The sequence below is a fragment of the Phaenicophaeus curvirostris genome, chromosome 12 (assembly GCF_032191515.1).
Source record: "Phaenicophaeus curvirostris isolate KB17595 chromosome 12, BPBGC_Pcur_1.0, whole genome shotgun sequence".
Classification (NCBI taxonomy): Eukaryota; Metazoa; Chordata; class Aves; order Cuculiformes; family Cuculidae; genus Phaenicophaeus; species Phaenicophaeus curvirostris.
Window position 1 is genome coordinate 5964044 of NC_091403.1, and position 19443 is coordinate 5983486.

A 19443-nucleotide genomic window follows, 5' to 3' on the forward strand; every position below is an offset into this window, starting at 1 on the left:
CAACAAGTGATCATCAGGAAGTAGTCAGACAGAAGAAATTGCAGGTTTGCATCCATAACAATTTCAGTCCAGTCATAAATAACAGCCACTACCATTACCCACTATTACCAAACTAATCAAAATATTTGTTCACGCTACAGCACAACTTTAAAGTTTCAAAAAAAGCATTAGTACTTCTCAAATAGAAAAAGAGAATTCTTTGGCTCTGTTACTACCCAGTTACGAACTGCAGTCCAACAGGGGAAGGAAGCTTAAGAATAAAATACAATAGAAACAGCTTTGTCTGAAAGCTTCCAATGGAGCCTCTGGCTTTTTTAATCCTTTAATGAAATGTAGCTGCTGATCATTAGCAAAAGCTACTTATATACTTGTTCATTCGACAAGTTAAGTGGGTCTTGATGGAAATCACAGTAAAGACATATTCAGAAGTCTGATCAGTTAAGAGTAGCATGCTGGAAGTAGATCAAGAGATGGTTCCTAGCAAAATGTAAAGCAAAAATACAAAACTGACCCAGCCAAATCTTAAACAGCTCACCAGCTAAGACAATGCTTACTTGTATTTACTGATGGCTCTACAACCTAAAAAGGGAAAAAAAAAAAAAATTTAGTCACTTTTATTAGTCTGTATCCTACAGACTTTTATTAGTCTGTAGGATACAAATACAGTGAAGTTATTCAGTTATGTTTACATACATTCATTGCACAAGAATCTGTATTTCTTGAAGCCATGGCTGCAGCCTGGTTATTGCCATGCTTAGGACTACAATAGCCGCTGTCACTGTCAATGTCTGCTTCACTTGCACCCTGTTCGCTAGAGGACTCTGCAGCAGGGTGCGAAGCTCTTCTGCGCCTGCCTTTTGATTTCCAAAGCATTGTTGAGGCGCTCTCAGAAAGCGATTTATTAGCTATATCTGAAGGAAAGTCTGCAAGACAATAAAAACATAACTTGTGCAGGAATTGAGACAAAAACCTAAACATCACTAAAAAAATTAAAAACTCAACAAAGCTAAAGTCTTTGCACATGACAACCATTTCCTTTTAATAAGTATAAAGTCAGTGCTGAAACTGAAATAGCGTCTAGGTCCAACTATTAATAATAATTAAGTCTTTCAAGAATAGTCTGGTTTTGACAGTAGTGAGGTCCACCTTCCTTTAGGAAAGATGGCAACCGACACATAGTCCTGGTTATTTCATACACTCACAACACAAGAAAGAAATTACCTGTTTGCTGTGATGCATCAACCAACAAAACAATCTTTGATCTGTTCTCAGGACCTGATGAACTGGTCTCCTTTTGAGTGGCAACATTTTTCACCGGAGGACATTTATTTTTTATGTGTGTCTGTAACTGCTGCTGCTGTTTTAAGAGATTAGGCACACATAAGTCATATGATTGGACTTCATAGTTGTAATCAAGCAATTACAAGTTCTAATGCTCTCTACAGAAGCCACATCTTTTAAGGGATCAAGGGAACTACTCAAAAAGTATTTCATCCATTAGTCTCTAAGCAGTATTTCCTGCATAAAATTTGCATTACAACATGGAAGTAAAAAAAAAACAGGGATAAAGAAAGTATGGGTTTACCTCCTTTATTCTCTAAAGAAGTAATTCTAAGCTCAGACCAAACAAGCAGAGAGGCAGCAGAAGAGAGCTTCCTATGTTACGCCTGCAGCTTTATAAACTTACCAAGTACATTTTGCGGTATAAGAGTTGTGCTACTCTCCGATTAACACCTATTCTGCCCACCTTTCCTTCCACTGATACTACTGACATAGCTGTTCTTGCTCAAAATGAGATGCATGCCTCCTGTGCAAAGATATTTACTCCATGCAGTTCTGCATATCCTATTAAGCAGACTTACTTTTTGTAGGACTGGTCCCCTGTTACTGCTCCTGCTCCGCTGACTGGGTAATGGAAAAGCCTGCCCTGACGGATTGGGACGCTCAGTGCATTCTGTCGTAACTGTATTTACAGCATTTGCTGCTTGAAAAGGTGCAGAATAGGGTGTAGGGAAAGGATGATAGAAGCCCATGACCTGAGCACATGGTGCTGGCATCAGCTGATAGTAAGTGTATTCTGTAGAAACAGGTGGTTGCGCAGATATTATAGGATAAGCAAGGTACGGTCCTGCAGGATTTGGGTTGGGTTGCTGCCATCTGATGTCATTGTTGTATAATGGAAACTGTCTGTAAAAAAAAAACAAAGGAAAGAGAACTGCTCAGTAAATTTTTCCCTCTCAAGGAAATCCAGACTTCTACAATCCACTTATAAAAACCCCTAAGCAACAAACAAGCAAATGACCACGACTCCTAGCTTTTAATAACTGAAATTAAATTTAATCAGAACTTCTTAGAGATGCCAATTAAACAATTCAAAAACTCAAATTACATTCAAGTGCAAAATAAATATATTTCTTGATCTCAGCATTTGTATAAACTTATTAATTTCCAAATATTAAGCTTAGAAACTAAATGCAGGCATTTTCTTTGTCAAGTCCTTCGAACTCATTACAATGCAATTACTTCAGAAAACACGTACAACCTAAGCAGATACCTAAGGTTGCACAATATAAACTAGCAGATATGTGGAATAATGATAATTAAAAGCTAACTCAGGGCCAAAGTACTTCAGTATATTAAGCTGCCAACTCAATCTTGTTCAAAATTCCTATGAAAATGCAGGCCTTAAGAAGTACACATGAAAACAGGCATTTACAAATTTGCTACTGAAACCAAGTGTGGAGACTCATTCCTGTGTTTACTGGTGATGCAACATACCCCCTCGGAAACTATGAACCCAATTCTCTTTCTCTTCAAACCCCCAAGGGACCAGGAGACCAGATACATGGAAAAAGCAGAGGCCCAAATATTAGAGAAAAAGAATACGAAAAATAAAGACTCAGATTATTTTTACAGATCTGCAGCAGGCAGTTGTTAAAGGATCATTTTTGTTCTTTCCTCTTCAAGTACCACAGCACTATACTGCTGTCCTAAGCAAACATGGGGTGCGTTTTTCAAAACCAATCAGCAATCATTATTTATACCTTCAATATAAAATAATCAACACTGAAGTTGGGCATTCAGAGAACACCACCTTTGAGCTGAAGAGTTCTTAAACTCAGTATTATACCTATTTATGCAAAGAAAACTGGATACAGCTACACCCAAAACAAGTACCAGCTGCATACTGTTTCACCATGGCAGGATCCAAGCTGGACACCTGGAGCCTTGCTTCAGCACCAAAGATTCAGACACAGACCTCCTGGGTGCCCTGAAAGAGCACAGCAGGTGACTTGGAGAAGGATTTGTATCAGACCTCTGTAGCCAGGGAAAGAAAAGCAGCAAATAATATGAATAGAGAAGAGCAGGGGGAAAGAAATAAAGTACACAAAGATAGCAGACAGAGAAACGCCATCCTCACCCGTGAAAGGTCAGAAGATTAAACGTGGTAAACAAAACGAATACACAACCAGCAGTCACTAACTCCTCAAGCCTACCAGAAGTTTAAACTCATTAACAGATAGATCACCTTCCATGAACACAACCACTTTATTACCTATTGGATTGATTTTCCTGTACAAACGGATAACAAGTGATCAGGTAGCTGGGGATAGGAGTTGGTTCCATGCCATTAACTCCTCCGCTGTCGTTAGGAAGTGCCATTGGTATCATTAATGTTTCTGGACCCTTCTTCTGAGGAATAAATGGTTCTACTTCAGCTGACAGCTTGACATTCTTAAAGAGAAAAGAAACAATGTCTTCATTAAGTACAACCGTAAACAGTTTGGAAAAAACTCAAGTTCATAGGGTTGTATGGTAATTACCACCAACAGCAGGCAAACGGATGACAAGACTACAGGATTTCTGCACTAAACTGAAAGGCGCAAAACAGTTGGCAAGTGCTTGCTACATCCTTCCAATCAACACAGAGTATACTACAGATTAACAACATTTAGCATATTAACCTTTACATTTTCAAAGTGCAATACAAACACTAATTAATTCAAAAGGGACTGAAGTTCAGATCTTGCAGAGGATATACCAGTCTGAGCACAGAAAGAAATCAAATTAGTGCTGTAGGTGGAGCACAGTTGTGTAGGTTCTCATAAGTGAAACCAACATATGGCAGATGTAGCACTGCCTGGCATGCTCTACAAAACTGACCACATTCCTAGGCAATTATAAGAAAAAGTTTTTTTCACCAGTAAACCACAGGCTTAGCATACCATAGTTAACGTACCACAGAGGAATCCCACAGGTACAACACATCTGCACAATTTTAACGTATTTTAAGTGTTAAAAATGTGATTAAATCTTGCCATGAAGAAGGAATCAAAGACTGCTTATTCTAAGTTTTAAACTGTGCTTTCAAAGAAAAGTATCTCCTTTGATCCTGAGGGTGCCCTCAAAAGTTTCTTTATATATGACATTTTTACCCACACTTTTTCTCTAATACAGAATAGCTGGATCTTACACTCAAACAATGAAAAATGCTCTATTCAATAAGACAACTGCAGTTCCCAAGTACCCTTAAATTCTATATTTCATTATATTACTTTCAGAAAAAAAGCTTCTTTACTGTACAAAGACTTCAGCTTAAGTATACTTGGCTCACATTAGTATCTCACAGAATACTAACTTCTAAGAAGATTCTCTCTAAAGCAGGCAAGGACTCCAAAGACTTCTCCTACCATTTATCCAAGAAAGAATCCCAAAGGCAACACAAAACCTGTATGAGTACAAGCTCTTATTTTACAAAAAGGAGAGCCTGAAGATTTGATGTGCTGAGGGACAGTATTAATCCTTGCTACTACCTGAGTGCATCCACATCAGCAAAAGAGTTAAAAAATGAGAGCTCTCAAAACATCACAGCAAGGATTCTCACATTGAGCACGTACTTCTCAGACCATGTCCTTGCTCTGTATCAACCCCACAGTGCATCCAGAGACAGCCTCACTGTCCAATATCTCTATCTATAAACTTATTTAGAAAGCTCTCAAAATATATTTCTTAAAATAAGCTCTCCCCTTGTTTAGCAGGGCGGGTGTGGAGGAGGTGGGTGGGGCAAGCCCAAAAACATTTTGAAAATACAATTGCCCCAGTCAGAAAGAAAAGCTACTTTTACTTGATGAGTAGGTGCTGTAATGATCAGACTGAACTAGAAAAAGTGAGGTCAAGACCCACTCATGTAGAGCACTGGATCTTTGTAGTCTGACACACTTACATATGAGAAAATTTAATTACTGAGCAAAAGGCAGAATCATCATCAAGTAAATTACTAAGACTGTGAGTTACACTGTAATTCTCCAAACAAGTTGAAAACCAATTGGTATACAAGTACTTAGCTGTCACATACTCTTACAAAGAGGAGAGAAGAAAAAAACCAAACAAACCACAGTTGAGACTGTAAAAGCTTCCTAACTTTCATGTAAGTATTATATTCAATATTAACCCCTAACTACCAGTGACTGACATTATATTTTTATAATACAGAATTATTTTCAATAAGTATTATTTGAGTGCAATAACAGAATTCCCCAACAAGTTCAAAAAAAGAAACTAAAGATTATGCTCAATGCACTCTTTGATTCCAAATATGACGTTCAAACTAAGTAATTGTGAGGCCAATAATTCTGTAACAGCTATTTGAGTAACTTCTACAAATGGAATCCCGGTTTTCCTACAAAAAGGATTATCATACACCAAGCGTCTGCCTGTGTTTTTACTTTACCTTTCCATTATAAAATTTGATAACTCATACTTCTTTAATGCGATTTTATCCAGTATTAGCCCTAATTTTACCATTAGCCTTTTCCTGTAAGCACCAGTTCACCAAATAATTTCTACTTAAGCATCACTCATTTTTTCCTAATACTGTGCACCTCACTAAAAATGAACTTCTACAAAAACACAGGAGGAAGCTTCCTAAGTGAAACACTGTTTACGACAGGAGACTGTTCTCCGAACAGTGTCTGCAAGCACTGACCTGAGATCCAAGTTACATGCTTAGCAACTCTGATGTTAGGACATTCCATAAGTCTTGGTGACCAAGACTAACACTTACTTAGAATTAAACTGATAATTTAAAAAAATAGATACAAAAAGAGAGGTGAGAGCAAAAGTTGAAGTATACAATCCATGATTATTTTCAACCATTTCCCAGAAGGTTCTCTGCCCCTGGACTTATCAAACCGTGCGGGGAAAGCAGAAGCAACCCTTCCAACAAAACAAGCCTTTGCTTTGATATGCATTTTAGTAAGAACATCAGTCATTCACAGATAAAATTGTAGCACAAAGACCAGATGTTTTAACTGCAATCAAAAGAAGGAAAACAAAACATCAAAACACCCATAAATATAAGGATAAAAGTCCTCAGGTGCCAGGTGACTCGCACACCCCCTGCAAAGCTCTACGGCCACCCCCTCACCGCACAGCATCATACAGATAAACACTTTTAAGTTTTTTAAAAAAAAGTTAATCCTCTTCCCTGCATGGCTGCCTGCTCTTTCCCTTGGTTACCTGGGGAAACTGATGTGGATATACAAAAATCATTCCTCAATGCCATGTCACTTGCAGAATGGTCTCATTGCAATGACTTTTGGGATATTGTCTTACATCATATTTCATTTTTAGTACCGTGAGAGAACAGTTTATCACATCAAGTATTAAAAAAGGAGATGTAGCTGATCAAAGCAGGAACCAGATTACTCCCCATCAGCAAGGCTGCCACAGCGAAGTGCTTCTCGTCAGTTTGCAAAGATAATCCCTACCTTAGTTTTCCATCCAAGTATTTTTGATAAAATTTGACTTAACTAAATCTTTCCAGTAAAAATATGATTTCACATGTTAAGTTTTGGGGGTTTTATTAGTCTTATTAAAAATACAACAGAAAACATGCTGTTATGTCATTTGACTAATTTAGGAAAATTTAATTTGAATTATTCTGCTCAATTTTGCTAGGCTCAAAAAACTCAGATGCCCAAACTAGAAAGACAACTTCAACATTTCCTTTCCTGCTGCCCAGTCTCTTATAGAGGTAATGATTAACTACTGCTATGACAAAGCAATTGGCTGATACATTTAATTACCGTTCTCTGTACAGCTCACAACATATTCAGGTTACCTATAGAGGTAAAATAAAGATACAGCATATCCTGCAATCATAAACACATATGGGTGTATTTGCAAGTTAAATATCTACACAACTTTAATAGTGCTTGCTATTTAATGGAATCAAAACCACATTTCAGAAATCTTTTACATACGTTATAACTTAAACATTGGTTTCTTGTGCAACTTCATCTGTACCTACAGGTTTGTTTGGTTTGTGAAGTTTTTTTTTAATGCTTCCAAGAAACTTGTTTCACCAAGAAGAACTTTGGGTAAACCTCTGTTTTTAAATCTTGTATGTGCATATATACATTGGCTACAGAACCAAATACATCTATCTACACACACTAACTCACCAGAATGGTAACTGAAAACTTGAAAACCTCAATACAGCCATTTGAAAACATTGTGCAGGCAGAATACAAGCGGACCTCAGCACAACTGATAGATTTCAAGGCCCCATTTCCACTTCAGGGTAGAAAACAGCTCAAAGTGTACTGCCACCTGAACAAAATTAACTTCCTTACAGTATTTTCCCAGTCCCGCTAAAATACTTAAAAGTTCCTTTTTCCATAGGATGTTTCTTCAGATGAGGACACTAAACTTGAAGCAAAAAGGGGAAACAAATGCCCTAAGTTAGATAGATCAGCCTGCTGACCAAACCAAAACATCAACAGATACGAATCTATCACATGATTATCCAGACCTTTCAGCACATTTCACAGATGGCCTGTGGTTTCACTTGACACGTGAGCGAAATGAATAACAAGCCCAAGTAGTTTGCTCAAAGTTATCTTAGCAGAGTTTTTAAAACTATGGTTTTCTCAGCTAGGAGGAAGGGCTGGTAACGATAAGAATTATTTTGCAGTCCAACTCTTCTTTTTAATAAATGGCTTTTTAGGTCTCCTGGCTCCCAATACATTGTCAGAACAACATGACATTCCCTCAATAGTCTAAGATGAAAAAGTAAAACAAAAAGAAAAAAATATCAATTCATTAGTAAGTAAAGGTCCTGCTAATATCTCACTGCACTGGATAAACAAAAAATATCACCAACTGAGACTTACTACTCAGGCTCTGTAACTCTTAACAGGTTGTCTCTTGTGCTTCTTTGGCCAGAAACAAATAATAATGTCAAATAAAACAGTTTGGGTTTGTTGTTTTTCTTACTATAAATATCACATTGACAAGCTTAGGACTCAGTAGAAAATGCAACCAATGACAACTGAAAAACTCCAGAATAAGAGATGAGACCCTTTTTAAAACAGCATTTTATTTCAGAAATAAATCAAAGTGCATTCAAATATGTATGAATGCAAACCCTCAGAGACTTCATCCACCCAGCACAACTGGAGTGACAAGCGCAGATGAAAAGAACAGGACTGACCATGCCACTAGTTTGCAACAAGCGAAAAGAGTTAGATGAGAAAGACTTGTCAAATGTTAAAGAATTTGAGGGAAGGTTCTTACACTTCTCCTAATTCTTACAACAGGGCATTTGTGGTACTAATTTATGCACTAATTACTCTTACAGAATTGAGATTTACTGAAGCCTGCATCCACTCAAAAACTAATACTTTACCACTGACATCAATAAACACAGAGTCAGACCCTAAACAGTTAACAACATAATATATGGTTTTGATCAGGCAATCTAAAGACAAACATTACAAGTATTGCAAGACTAAGCAACTTCATTTTGGAGTGCAACTTTTTCATGTTTATTCAACCTTGCACATCACACCCCTAGACAGAGCCTTACTGAAACTGGCCTCTGATAACCAAACCTGATTCTAAATATAAATTTAAGTCCTGCTGAAACATCAGATTTTCAATCAGTTGCCTATTAATGGAAGCACATTCCTTCAAAAGACACCATGATTTATACAAAAGTCTCTTTTGTAGATAACTCTAGTTTCAATTTACGAAATGCTTTGCAGTGGGTCATTATATATTTCAGTCCAACAATTACAACTCTTTCAAGACAGCGTATATACTGAAGCGATCCTTTGTTTCCTATATAAAAGCTACTGTAGTCACCAACAGCTGCAAAGACAGAAGATGACACAAGCAGGAACAGACTGGTAAACTTTGTCCTATAGTTATAGCACTGTATGTTTAATCTTAGAAAAGTTTTTGTTCATTGTAGCTTAACGTCATTCAGCATTTTCCATTAAATAGGATCTCTGTCAGCTTGCTCTCTTGGAAGAGAACACTTGGATATCAATCTTACTATTTTCAGGGTGAGAAAATAGACACAGATGCCACATTTCAGAGAACTATAATCAAATCAGCTGGTTTACTGTCTCAAAATCTGGAAACAAGAAGTCTCATCATTAATAAGATAAAAACATAGCTCAAATAACTATTTTTTATTAGAAAAATAATCCTGCTTCTGATTTTTGGATTCATAATTTAAGTCATTTCAGTAGTTGGACAGGTCACATTTCATCTATTTTAAGAGAAACTTTACAAATATGGAAGTCATTGCTTCTATAATTAGTTGCTTCCAAGTGGCAGATACTTCAGGAATGGTAAATATGCAGTCCAACTGGAAACACAAGCAGCAGGCCATTTAACAAAGCACAACATTTAATCCTCCCTGTTTAGATTAAATATAGTAATTTCAATGCAATACTTAAAGCAAATACACTACAAAGCCAGTCTTTTCATTTTCCCTCAGCTCATAAGGGAGCCATGCTTAGTTCTCATTCCTTTCACAGAAGAAAGTACCACGCTCAGAATGTAACACAGCTAAGAATTAAAATTGTTCACTTATATGTAGAAAACAGGTGACACAACATGACAAGCTGGCATTTTTAAACTTAAATCCAGAATATTATAGGAAAAGAAGGAGGGAAATAAGATTTAAAATATAATTTAAAATAAAACTTAATATTTATACTTACAAACTTTGTCCAAAGATAAAAAGCTACCAAAAGCTTCACCGATCTGGTTTACAGGATTCAGCAGTACATACAAACTTCTAAACTAGGCTACAATGCAATCAAATATTACTACTGATAGCATACGTACTAAAAGTCTTAATACAAGCCATTAAAGTAAATCAGCTTCCTCATCTCTACAAACTAGTCAAAATAACTTGTTCATCACAAACTTAAGATGTTCATATATCATACCAATAACATGTAAACCTACTAAAGAACATATGCTATAATAAGGTAATAAATAAAACCACAAACCCTGAATTCTGCACTTTCAAGGTTCAAGAGAAAGAAACACGTAAAACATACAGCACAAAAAAACCTGACCTTTTCCAGTCTGTTTCAGGTGGAAATTCTGCCACTGAAGAAACACTGAAGGAAAACCATAAGCATAAAGAGCACAAAACCTTGATTTAGATCTACAGTGAGCATGTTATCAGGCCACTGTTGAACGGTCAAGAAGAGCAGAGACCAGCAGAACAGGCTGCCTTTAAGCAACACTAACACAAAGCTCAGGTCACTGATTTCGCAACTTCACCTGATTTCTTACCCACAATAATGGAACCAAATGTCTTAAGCACAGGGCAACGCAAATATACAACACTTGGAAAAATCAAAGCACAGCAGAACCTTTGAGAGGGGAAGTTGTTTCTCTTTAGTTTTCTACCACAAACAGCTTCAGGTGAAAGAGTGCCAGAGGTCACATGCAGAGTTTTATCTGTTGTAGGAAAACAACCTACACTTAACTGCTGAGACACATACACTTTTTAATGGGAACAGTTTCAGCTCCAATGCAGACAGAAGTACACTCCCACACCCAATACAAGAAGTATAACACGGCCCACCACAAAATAATTGTTTTTAAACAGCTTTTTTTCATTTTTTTTTTCCTATGGCGGCTGCCAAAACATCACTGAGCATACTCTAACAACTGAAGTCATACCAGATTTAAGCAACAGAAACCTGAAAGGCTATCTACAAGTGACACCTTTTTATTATTTAGGTGTCCAAATGCTAAGATACTATTCTGGAGGAAAGGGGAGAAGAGATTAAGTACTGTTAACACACATCTGTATGCTTTAATATTCATTTATCATGTACTGTGCAACACAGCTACAGAAAGGAACATAAAGAGAGAGCAGCACCAAAACTGATGCAACCTTACTAAACACTTAAACTGGTAAAGATGATTGCATTCAACTCTTAAAGCACAAAAGATTCAAACCCAAAGCATTTAGAGATCTCCTAATCAAGATGCTACAGTATAATAAGACAAAAGCAACAAGATAACTGAATAATTTAAAAACCTCATCAGGTATTGATTATTTGTCTGCCTTGAAGCCTAACAAGTGGATAAAGAACCAACAAGACCAGATACGCTGCAAACAGAATAAACAAGAATATGGTTCCTCCTTCTAAGGGCTTAACTGCACCTCCAAGTCAAAAATATTACACTTAAGATAATCACACAGGCAGAGTCAACACTTTACAGGGTGAATAACAAAATCATTCTCAGCTTTTATGAGTTGTTTACAACAAAACAGAAAAGGAGCGTGTGAACCTCCAGTAATGGTAAGCTCCAGCAACAAGGAACAAAGTATTTCACAAGTGCACTGCAGTACTAACTACTGGGGGAAAAAAAAAAAAACAAAAAACCCCAAACCCAAAACAAACCCGCACCAACACCTAAAATTTTAAAGCAAAAGGTAAAACATATTAGACTAATATAAGATATCTTTACTGGATAAGGTCAGCTTTTCTACATATAGATAAATATAAGAGCACAGAAAAAGTGAATTTAAAGTCATAACCACACCACAAAACCCAGTAAGACAAACACAGTGAGAGGTATTTCCTAAGAAGATAAACTCTTCACAGCCTTATATATATGTACAAAACGAAGAGTAGTATCTTTACAAAGAGCATTATTACACAGATCTACTCTGCTTCAACAACTTACATTATTTTATTAACCCTACTATTAGAACCTCTGGAGATACCAAAGCTGGCAACTACAAAAGAAAAAAAAAAAACAAGCAATATTCAACATATCCTGCTGAAACAAAAGCTTAAATCAGGTTATGGATGGAAACACTCATTTCAGATCTATCTTTCAGACGTCCTGAGGGTGAAACACTTTATTACAAATACGTAACAAATCACACCAACTCCTCAGTCCCAGACTGAACTTCTTCATACCGACACCTCGAAGGGTCCTAAAGGACGGTGCAAACCGATTCCCCTGACAAAGCCAAGAAAACGAACGGCGGCTGATGGAACCGGCAGCTCTGCCCCAGCCCCTCGCCCCCACCTGAGGCCGCCAGCCGCGTCCTAACACCGAGGGCTCCAACCTGAACCCTTCTACTTACAGTATTTCAAGAACAGCGACACAGCCCTCACGCCACAAAGTTCTCAAGACGCCCCTAAAAGCCTCCGGTGACCGGGCGGGTTTAAATTAAGCGTCAATAGCCGCAGCCCTTCCAAAAGCCCGGAGGAACGAGGGGAAGGGGAGGGAAGGGGAGAGAGGGGAGAAGGCCAAAGCGGAGCCTCGCCCCGCGGGGCCGGGGACGGGCAGGGCCCGGCCAGCGCCCACCCGGCCCCGCCCCGGCCGAGGCCTCGGGGGGCCGCGACGCCGGGGAGCGACGGAACCTTCCCCGCACCCCCGCCAGGCCCCGCACCGAGCGGCTCGGGCCCCGCCGCCGCCGCCGCCGCCTCAGGGGAGCCCGGCCCCCGCCGCTTACGGCGTCTCCTCGGCCCGGCCCCTCGCACCTTGTCGGCTTTGTCCATGGCCGCGGCGGCTCCGGGCGGCGGCTCTAATGAGGCCGGGCCCGCGCGCGCGCCGCGCCCCCCATGGCGCCCGGCGGGGCCCCGCACGCACCGCGCGCCGCCGAAGCCGAGCCCGGCTGCGCCACGGGCGGGGGCGGCTGGACGGCGGCCGGGAGGGGCCGCGCCGCGCAGAGACTTCGCGGGGCGGGGCCGGGGCGGGGCGGGGGCGCGGAGGCGGCGGGGGGGAGAGGGAGGGGGAGCGGCGGGGGCGCGGGGGCTGGGCGGGCTGTTAATCATAGAATCATAGAATCAGAGAATAACCAGGTTGGAAGAGACCCACGGGATCATCGAGTCCAACCCTTGCTGTCAAACACTAACCCATGTCCCTCAGCACCTCGTCCACCCGTGCCTTAAACCCCTCCAGGGAAGGGGACTCAACCCCCTCCCTGGGCAGCCTCTGCCAGTGCCCAATGACCCTTTCTGTGAAGAATTTTTTCCTAATGTCCAGCCTAAACCTCCCCTGGCGGAGCTTGAGGCCATTCCCTCTCGTCCTGTCCCCTGTCACCTGGGAGAAGAGCCCAGCTCCCTCCTCTCCACAACCTCCTTTCAGGTAGTTGGAGAGAGCGATGAGGTCTCTCCTCAGCCTCCTCTTCTCCAGGCTAAGCAACCCCAGCTCCCTCACACCATTTACCACCACATAAAGGCGTGTGGGAAGGGGACCAGCGGCTACGGGTATAAACTGGAGAGGGGCAGATTTAGACTAGACCTAAGGAGGAATTTCTTCACTATGAGAGTGCTGAGACCCTGGCCCAGGTTGCCCAGGGAAGCTGTGGCTGCCCCATCCCTGGAGGGGTTCAAGGCCAGGCTGGATGGGGCTCTGAGCACCCTGACCCAGTGGGAGGTGTCCCTGCCCATGGCTGGGGGTGGAACGGGATGATCTTTGAAGTCCCTTCCAACCCAAACTATGACTCTATATGTCAGAGGTGCAGCCCCTGAGATGCAGCTTTTGTTTGTTTAGAAATACAAGAACATATTTCAAAAGAACACAACGAAAGAACACAAGAAAGCACACAGGAAAGCTGGGAAGGGACTTTACAAGGTCATGGGGTGACAGGATGAGGGGAATCGGTTTAAAGTGGAATGGGGGGAAGATGCAGATTAGACATTAGGAAGAATTTCTTCAATGTGAGGGTGCTGAGGCCCTGGCCCAGGTTGCCCAGGGAAGCTGTGGCTGCCCCATCCCTGGAGGGGTTCAAGGCCAGGTTGGATGGGGCTCTGAGCACCCTGACCCAGCGGGAGGTTGGAACCCCCCCTGCCCATGGCAGGGGGTTGGAACTTTATGATCTTTAAGGTCCTTTGAGACCCAAACTATTCTGTGATTGTACTTTGCTGCCCTGGTTTTGATTCGTGTTTGATTATCGAGAGCGATGCCAGCCCAGTCCATGAGACGGTGTTCACCCCTGAGGCTGCTCACTGCAAGGGTGGGAAAGCAGCGTGGGTGCTGCCTAACAATGAAAGCTCCCACACGCCTCTTCAATGCGGAATATTCCTACATCTCATTAAGCTAACACACGTCTGTTGCCCTGGGTTTAATGGAAATCAAACACGGTTTATTTACAACTTGGTTGATAATATTTTATCATCATTCCTAAACCATGGGAAGGGGGAGGAAAAAGGTAGAACTACACTAAGTACCTTTGTAAAAAAAGAAAAAACAAAAACCCAAACCAAAACCTGCAAATATTCTGGAGCAGACTCTTGAACATTTCCGGGTAAAATACATTTGTAAAACATATTAAAATGTATTAATACAAGAAGCAGATTTCTGCTTGATAGAGGTTCTTGTGAGAAATAAATGGCAGAGTTAAGAGGAAAAGTAAGTGAACCGGTATCTGAATCTGAGATAAAAAAATGTCTCTGTGGAGATAGCTTGCTAGAGCTTCCTAGATTTAACCTTTATGTTATTATTTAATTATTTAACCTTTCCAGATTAATGTTCATTAAAGAATCATCGAATCGCCAGGTTGGAAAAGACCCATCGGATCATTGAGTCCAACCATAATTATGATATGTAACAATTTGTTCAACTTTCTGAAAATTTTATTTCTTGGATTAATCCACATAATCCCTTTGTATTTTCTCAAGAGTTGCTCTTCACCATTCAAGCTTCATACGTAATGTATAGTATTATGAAGATGGCTATTCTATTGCACAGTAAGATCTCGTCTTGCAAACAGATGACACAGGGAACTTGTGCAGACTGTCACAGCCTTCTGTGCTATTCAGTTGACACCAGCGGGATCACCCTCTGACTGTAACTCCTGCCTAGATGTCTGCAACATTATGTATGTTCTGTGACTTGTTTTCATGGGGTTGCAGCCAATAAAATCATAAGTCCAATGGAGAGTCATATGGAAAGGGTGAAGTCGTGATCCCAATTAAATTTAACTGTAGGATTTCTATTAACATCAGTGAGGGTCGTGTTTTGCTACAAATGAGGAGAACAGGAGGGCTGCTGCAGCACCCTAATTGATACAGAACCTCACCTTAACTAGAGAAGCTGCAGCATTTGTGCACCTAGGAGCACTTCTGCATCTTGGCCCTTTGCTTGTTGAGATTAAATGGTCAGCAGAACTAACACGAGTGTTCATAACCCTAGGAAACCATTTCAAGGCAGTAACACAGATAAATTTAAGGTTATGATGTTATGTTCCCAGGGGCTTTTACACAATCGTATTTGTTACTTCAGCGCAAGAAGTCATGAAAGTAAAACCGCAGATTAAGCTCATTATAGCAAGAGCTTTCAGCTGATGCAATGGAACAGCATTTCATCAGTCATTGATGAACTTAAATACGAGATGTAAACCTACAGATAAATAATTACAAAACATAAAATAAGCCACCTAATCTCCATAAATCAAACAATAAATATCTACCCAGTGAAATGTATTTTATTCCCCACAGTTGAGTGTGTTACGCATATTTGTGCAAAATTAGCTTGACTTATTTAAAACCTAGTGACTTTTCAGCTTCCAAGTAACGTGGGAGAACTTGCCTGACTGGACAGAAAACAGTGAAAAAAATCCCACTGAAACAAGTGGAACAATTGTTGTCTTGTAGTAGCACACTAGCATTTTCGTGTGGAATGAAGCTTAATTTGTCCAAATTGGTGCTGACCACGGCATATATATTATGGCATTTGCTTAAGATAGTTGCTGTATTTTTAAAAAATAATGACTCATTATGGCAATGCTGTTCATTATGAAATCCTTTTTTTGTTCCCAAGATACATACCAACAGAAAGGTCACACTTGAAAGGGCTGTTATGCATACTTAAACAACAATAACAAGAAGTTCTAAGATCTAAATTGGGCGGTGATTAAACAGACATCAGATCTACATAAATGTATACAATATACATAATACAGAAAGTCACGCTGTGTGACCTGAGTGGCCACTCAGGTGAAAAGAAACTCAAGTCTCCCATAAAATTTAACTTTGTATTATCACCAAAAACATACCCAGGCACTCGGAACCCATTATCTTAGATCCTCTCTCCACAGCTATCGCAACTATGCCAGGGTATCTGCTTACATCATCGTCTTTATCGAGTGTTGTGAAAGAGAACTCAACAGTGTTACAGGCCATAAGGAGGCCACAGACAATATCTTTAGAACTCGTGTTCAAATTAAACACACTGGTAATTGCAGGAGTTTTGAATATTCAGTCCTAAGGTCCAGTTCTCAATGCTGGCAGCTTGTAAACAATTATTTCTATTTTTATATCGTTACATGGAGTATAAGTGAATAATTTGGAAGAAAACAGGATGCTTGAACTTAGCAGGTGCTGACTGCAGTTTTACTAGTAAATGGTTGGTTTTATTGCTACATCTGCTGGATAGTGGAGACATCCTTCCTGAGTACAGTGGAGGACATCGGCTAAACCAAGAAAATCTAGGTCAACACAAAAATAAAACATGGAGTCTAAACCAGAATATCTCAGCAGTATGGAAAGGCACTTGAGAACTACTGTATTCAGAAATCAAATCACAGGATTAGAAGAAATCGAACAGCCCATGAGACTACTCATGCTCTCTGCTTACATAGACTCTATTTACATCTTGTGGGTGTGAAGCCCAACAAAACACGTAAGGATGCGATTAAGCACATCTCGTTGAAGTCACGGCAGCTTCTTAGACTGCAAGTTGAACATACGTGTAAGTTTAATTGCACTGGCTCAGTGATGCCCCCATGGTCCAAGCAGGCTGAGACCGAGCTCCAGGGCAGCACATCTGAACGCAGACCACAACCGCGCCAGCGGCTTCAGAGGCTGCCACAGTGAGAAGGTAGGAGAGGCAGCCGGAACGAAGCCGACTCCAACAGCACAGCACGGTTTTACAGACAAGCACAGAAAGTAAAGGCCACCTTGGCAAGTAACCGTGTGTCTGACGTGGGGAGATAACGACATGTAGCATCCTGCACAGGCAGCGAAGGGGAGATGCAACAGGGAGCAGACCGCAACCGAAGTGGGAACGTGAACTGGGAACTAGTCCACGAATTGGAGAAACACGATTGTGGTATCAACACGCAATTATTACCTGGCAGCAGCTAGAGCGGGCCGAGCACTCCCACTGAGAGCAGCTGTGAAGTGGCAGTAGAGCCAACTGGGACAGATCCTGCCTTGCAACTCTCTTTAATACTGCCAGGGTGGGATTAGCCTTTACTCTTGCTGTAATGCTTAGTTATTACATCTAAAATGCAGTGCTAATTATGCAATTATTATACTGCAGATGCAGTTTGCAATCTATCTTTCCACAGATTTAGAAGCATTTAAGGTAGTGATAATCCCTTCTGTCAATACCTTAATTAACACTGAACTGTGACTAGCTGCAATGTAGTATTTTACCTAGTTCTCTCGTCTGGTTCTAAAACATACCTTTAGCACTTCAAAAATAATAAAGTAACAACTATACTTTTATTTTAAAAGTCGGTATTAACATCTTTATATTGAAATTTAGTTCAAATAACTGCTGTATTTTCAAGAAAGCCAGGGGTACTGTCCATAGCGATGTCATTTTACTCTTAATCTATACATCCACAGTTCCTGCTCAAGGAAATTAATTTGCCACTCCTCAAAAACCAAAAAAAAAGTAAACATAAACCCACAGTCTTTAAATGCAGACATGTTTTATAGCTGACAATGACTGAGCAATTACAAAAATCACAGCGTTTATCAACAGACTACAATTCAAATACCTTCATTATATTATTCTGACAGGCGCATTTCAGCTGCCTTGCCTTTTTTCTGTTTTCTTTTTTTTTTCCCCCAATATATTCCTAAGCCTATTTAAAATGAAAGGAAAATTAAATCCTCACTACATCATGGTTTCAGATCCAATCCAAAGAACTTTGAGAGGAGAAAAGAATGCATTCCTCCAATGTTTGATCAATAACAATAAAAAAAAAATCTAAAATATATGCAGACATAGCAGCCACATCCTCCCAGATTTCATTTGCCTGATGTTCAGTTTTAATGCATAAGCTGCCAGCAACTTAGAAGAAGGGTTTATATATACATAGCTCAATCACTTTGTAATCTTACATAAGATTACAACAGCCATTAAAATGTTCTGTTGCAAACAGTGTTATTGGCACTAGCCAAGGTGTCTGTTAGCCTTGTACCAACGGCAACTAGAGGTGCATAGAAACATCTAAGAAGTTGTGACGTGTAGCTCTGAATTAATGACAATTGCAGAAATTTAATGTTTGGAACAGAGATTGGAGAATGCAGTGAGGCTGCTTAGCGCTTCTTCAACAACCTGCAGTGCAGTAATGTTATTTTAAAAATTATTCACCCTCGTCTTTCAACTGTTTCTTCACTTTTCCTGAGGAGCTAGAAATGACACCGGAGACAGATAGAGCTACCAGGGTCAAAGTGGGCTACAGCAACCAGTAGCAATGCCTGCTGCAGTTGTACGACAACACAGCTCCTGTGGATTTCCCCCTAGAGAATTCGATCTTCCAGGTTAAGAACTATGAGAACTCGGAGAAGGGGCAGAATCCCTTAGGGATTACATAACTCTTCATTATGCGCCTAGAACACAGATGCTAAGGCACTCTATGCATCAGTAAGAACTAAAGTATGCCAAAACACACCATAATTTATTAGAGGTAGACTGACGCTTTGTTTTGTCTAAAAACACATTGCTAGCCCTCACTACTCAAACTAATAGTCCTTCACTAGTTGGACTTATCTTACTACAACTAGTCCTTCACAACAAAAATATAAAACAAGGGGGCTAGATGGATAGGACAAGATTTGCTGCAGCATTCCCATTTCCTCCCTGAAAAATCCAAGCATGCCTCCCTAACAGCCACTGCTGGGAAGGGAAAGGTTACAACAGAGTCAAGAATGCCTTTTTTTTTTTTTCCTGAAAGTTATACTAAGTTTATGCACAGTTCTTGTTTTCCCTCCTTTAGCAAAGAGTAGTTGTTGTTCCTTCCCACAGCAAGGGTGGCAGGAAATGGCAGGGAAAGGAATCATACTGAAATAGCTGTCACTGTCCCCTGTCCCCATGGCAAGGAGAACCTTGCAAGATTGATTGTCCAAATTAAAGTCTCTG

The 19443-nt window shown here is 40.3% G+C and overlaps 1 protein-coding gene across 1 annotated transcript in view; it reads right to left on the bottom strand.

The window, feature by feature from the left end:
* Nucleotides 1-12999, bottom strand: part of SECISBP2L (SECIS binding protein 2 like) — a 28611-nt gene extending 15612 nt beyond the window's left edge. The window contains exons 1-6 of the mRNA XM_069867169.1: nucleotides 12825-12999; nucleotides 3557-3735; nucleotides 1863-2187; nucleotides 1222-1357; nucleotides 694-923; nucleotides 555-579 (exon numbers count right to left, since the gene is read on the bottom strand). Of these exons, the coding sequence (XP_069723270.1) occupies nucleotides 555-579; nucleotides 694-923; nucleotides 1222-1357; nucleotides 1863-2187; nucleotides 3557-3735; nucleotides 12825-12842 (913 nt within the window). The 5' untranslated portion in view covers nucleotides 12843-12999. The remainder of the gene's footprint in view (nucleotides 1-554; nucleotides 580-693; nucleotides 924-1221; nucleotides 1358-1862; nucleotides 2188-3556; nucleotides 3736-12824) is intronic.
* Between the last annotated feature and the right edge of the window lie 6444 nt (nucleotides 13000-19443).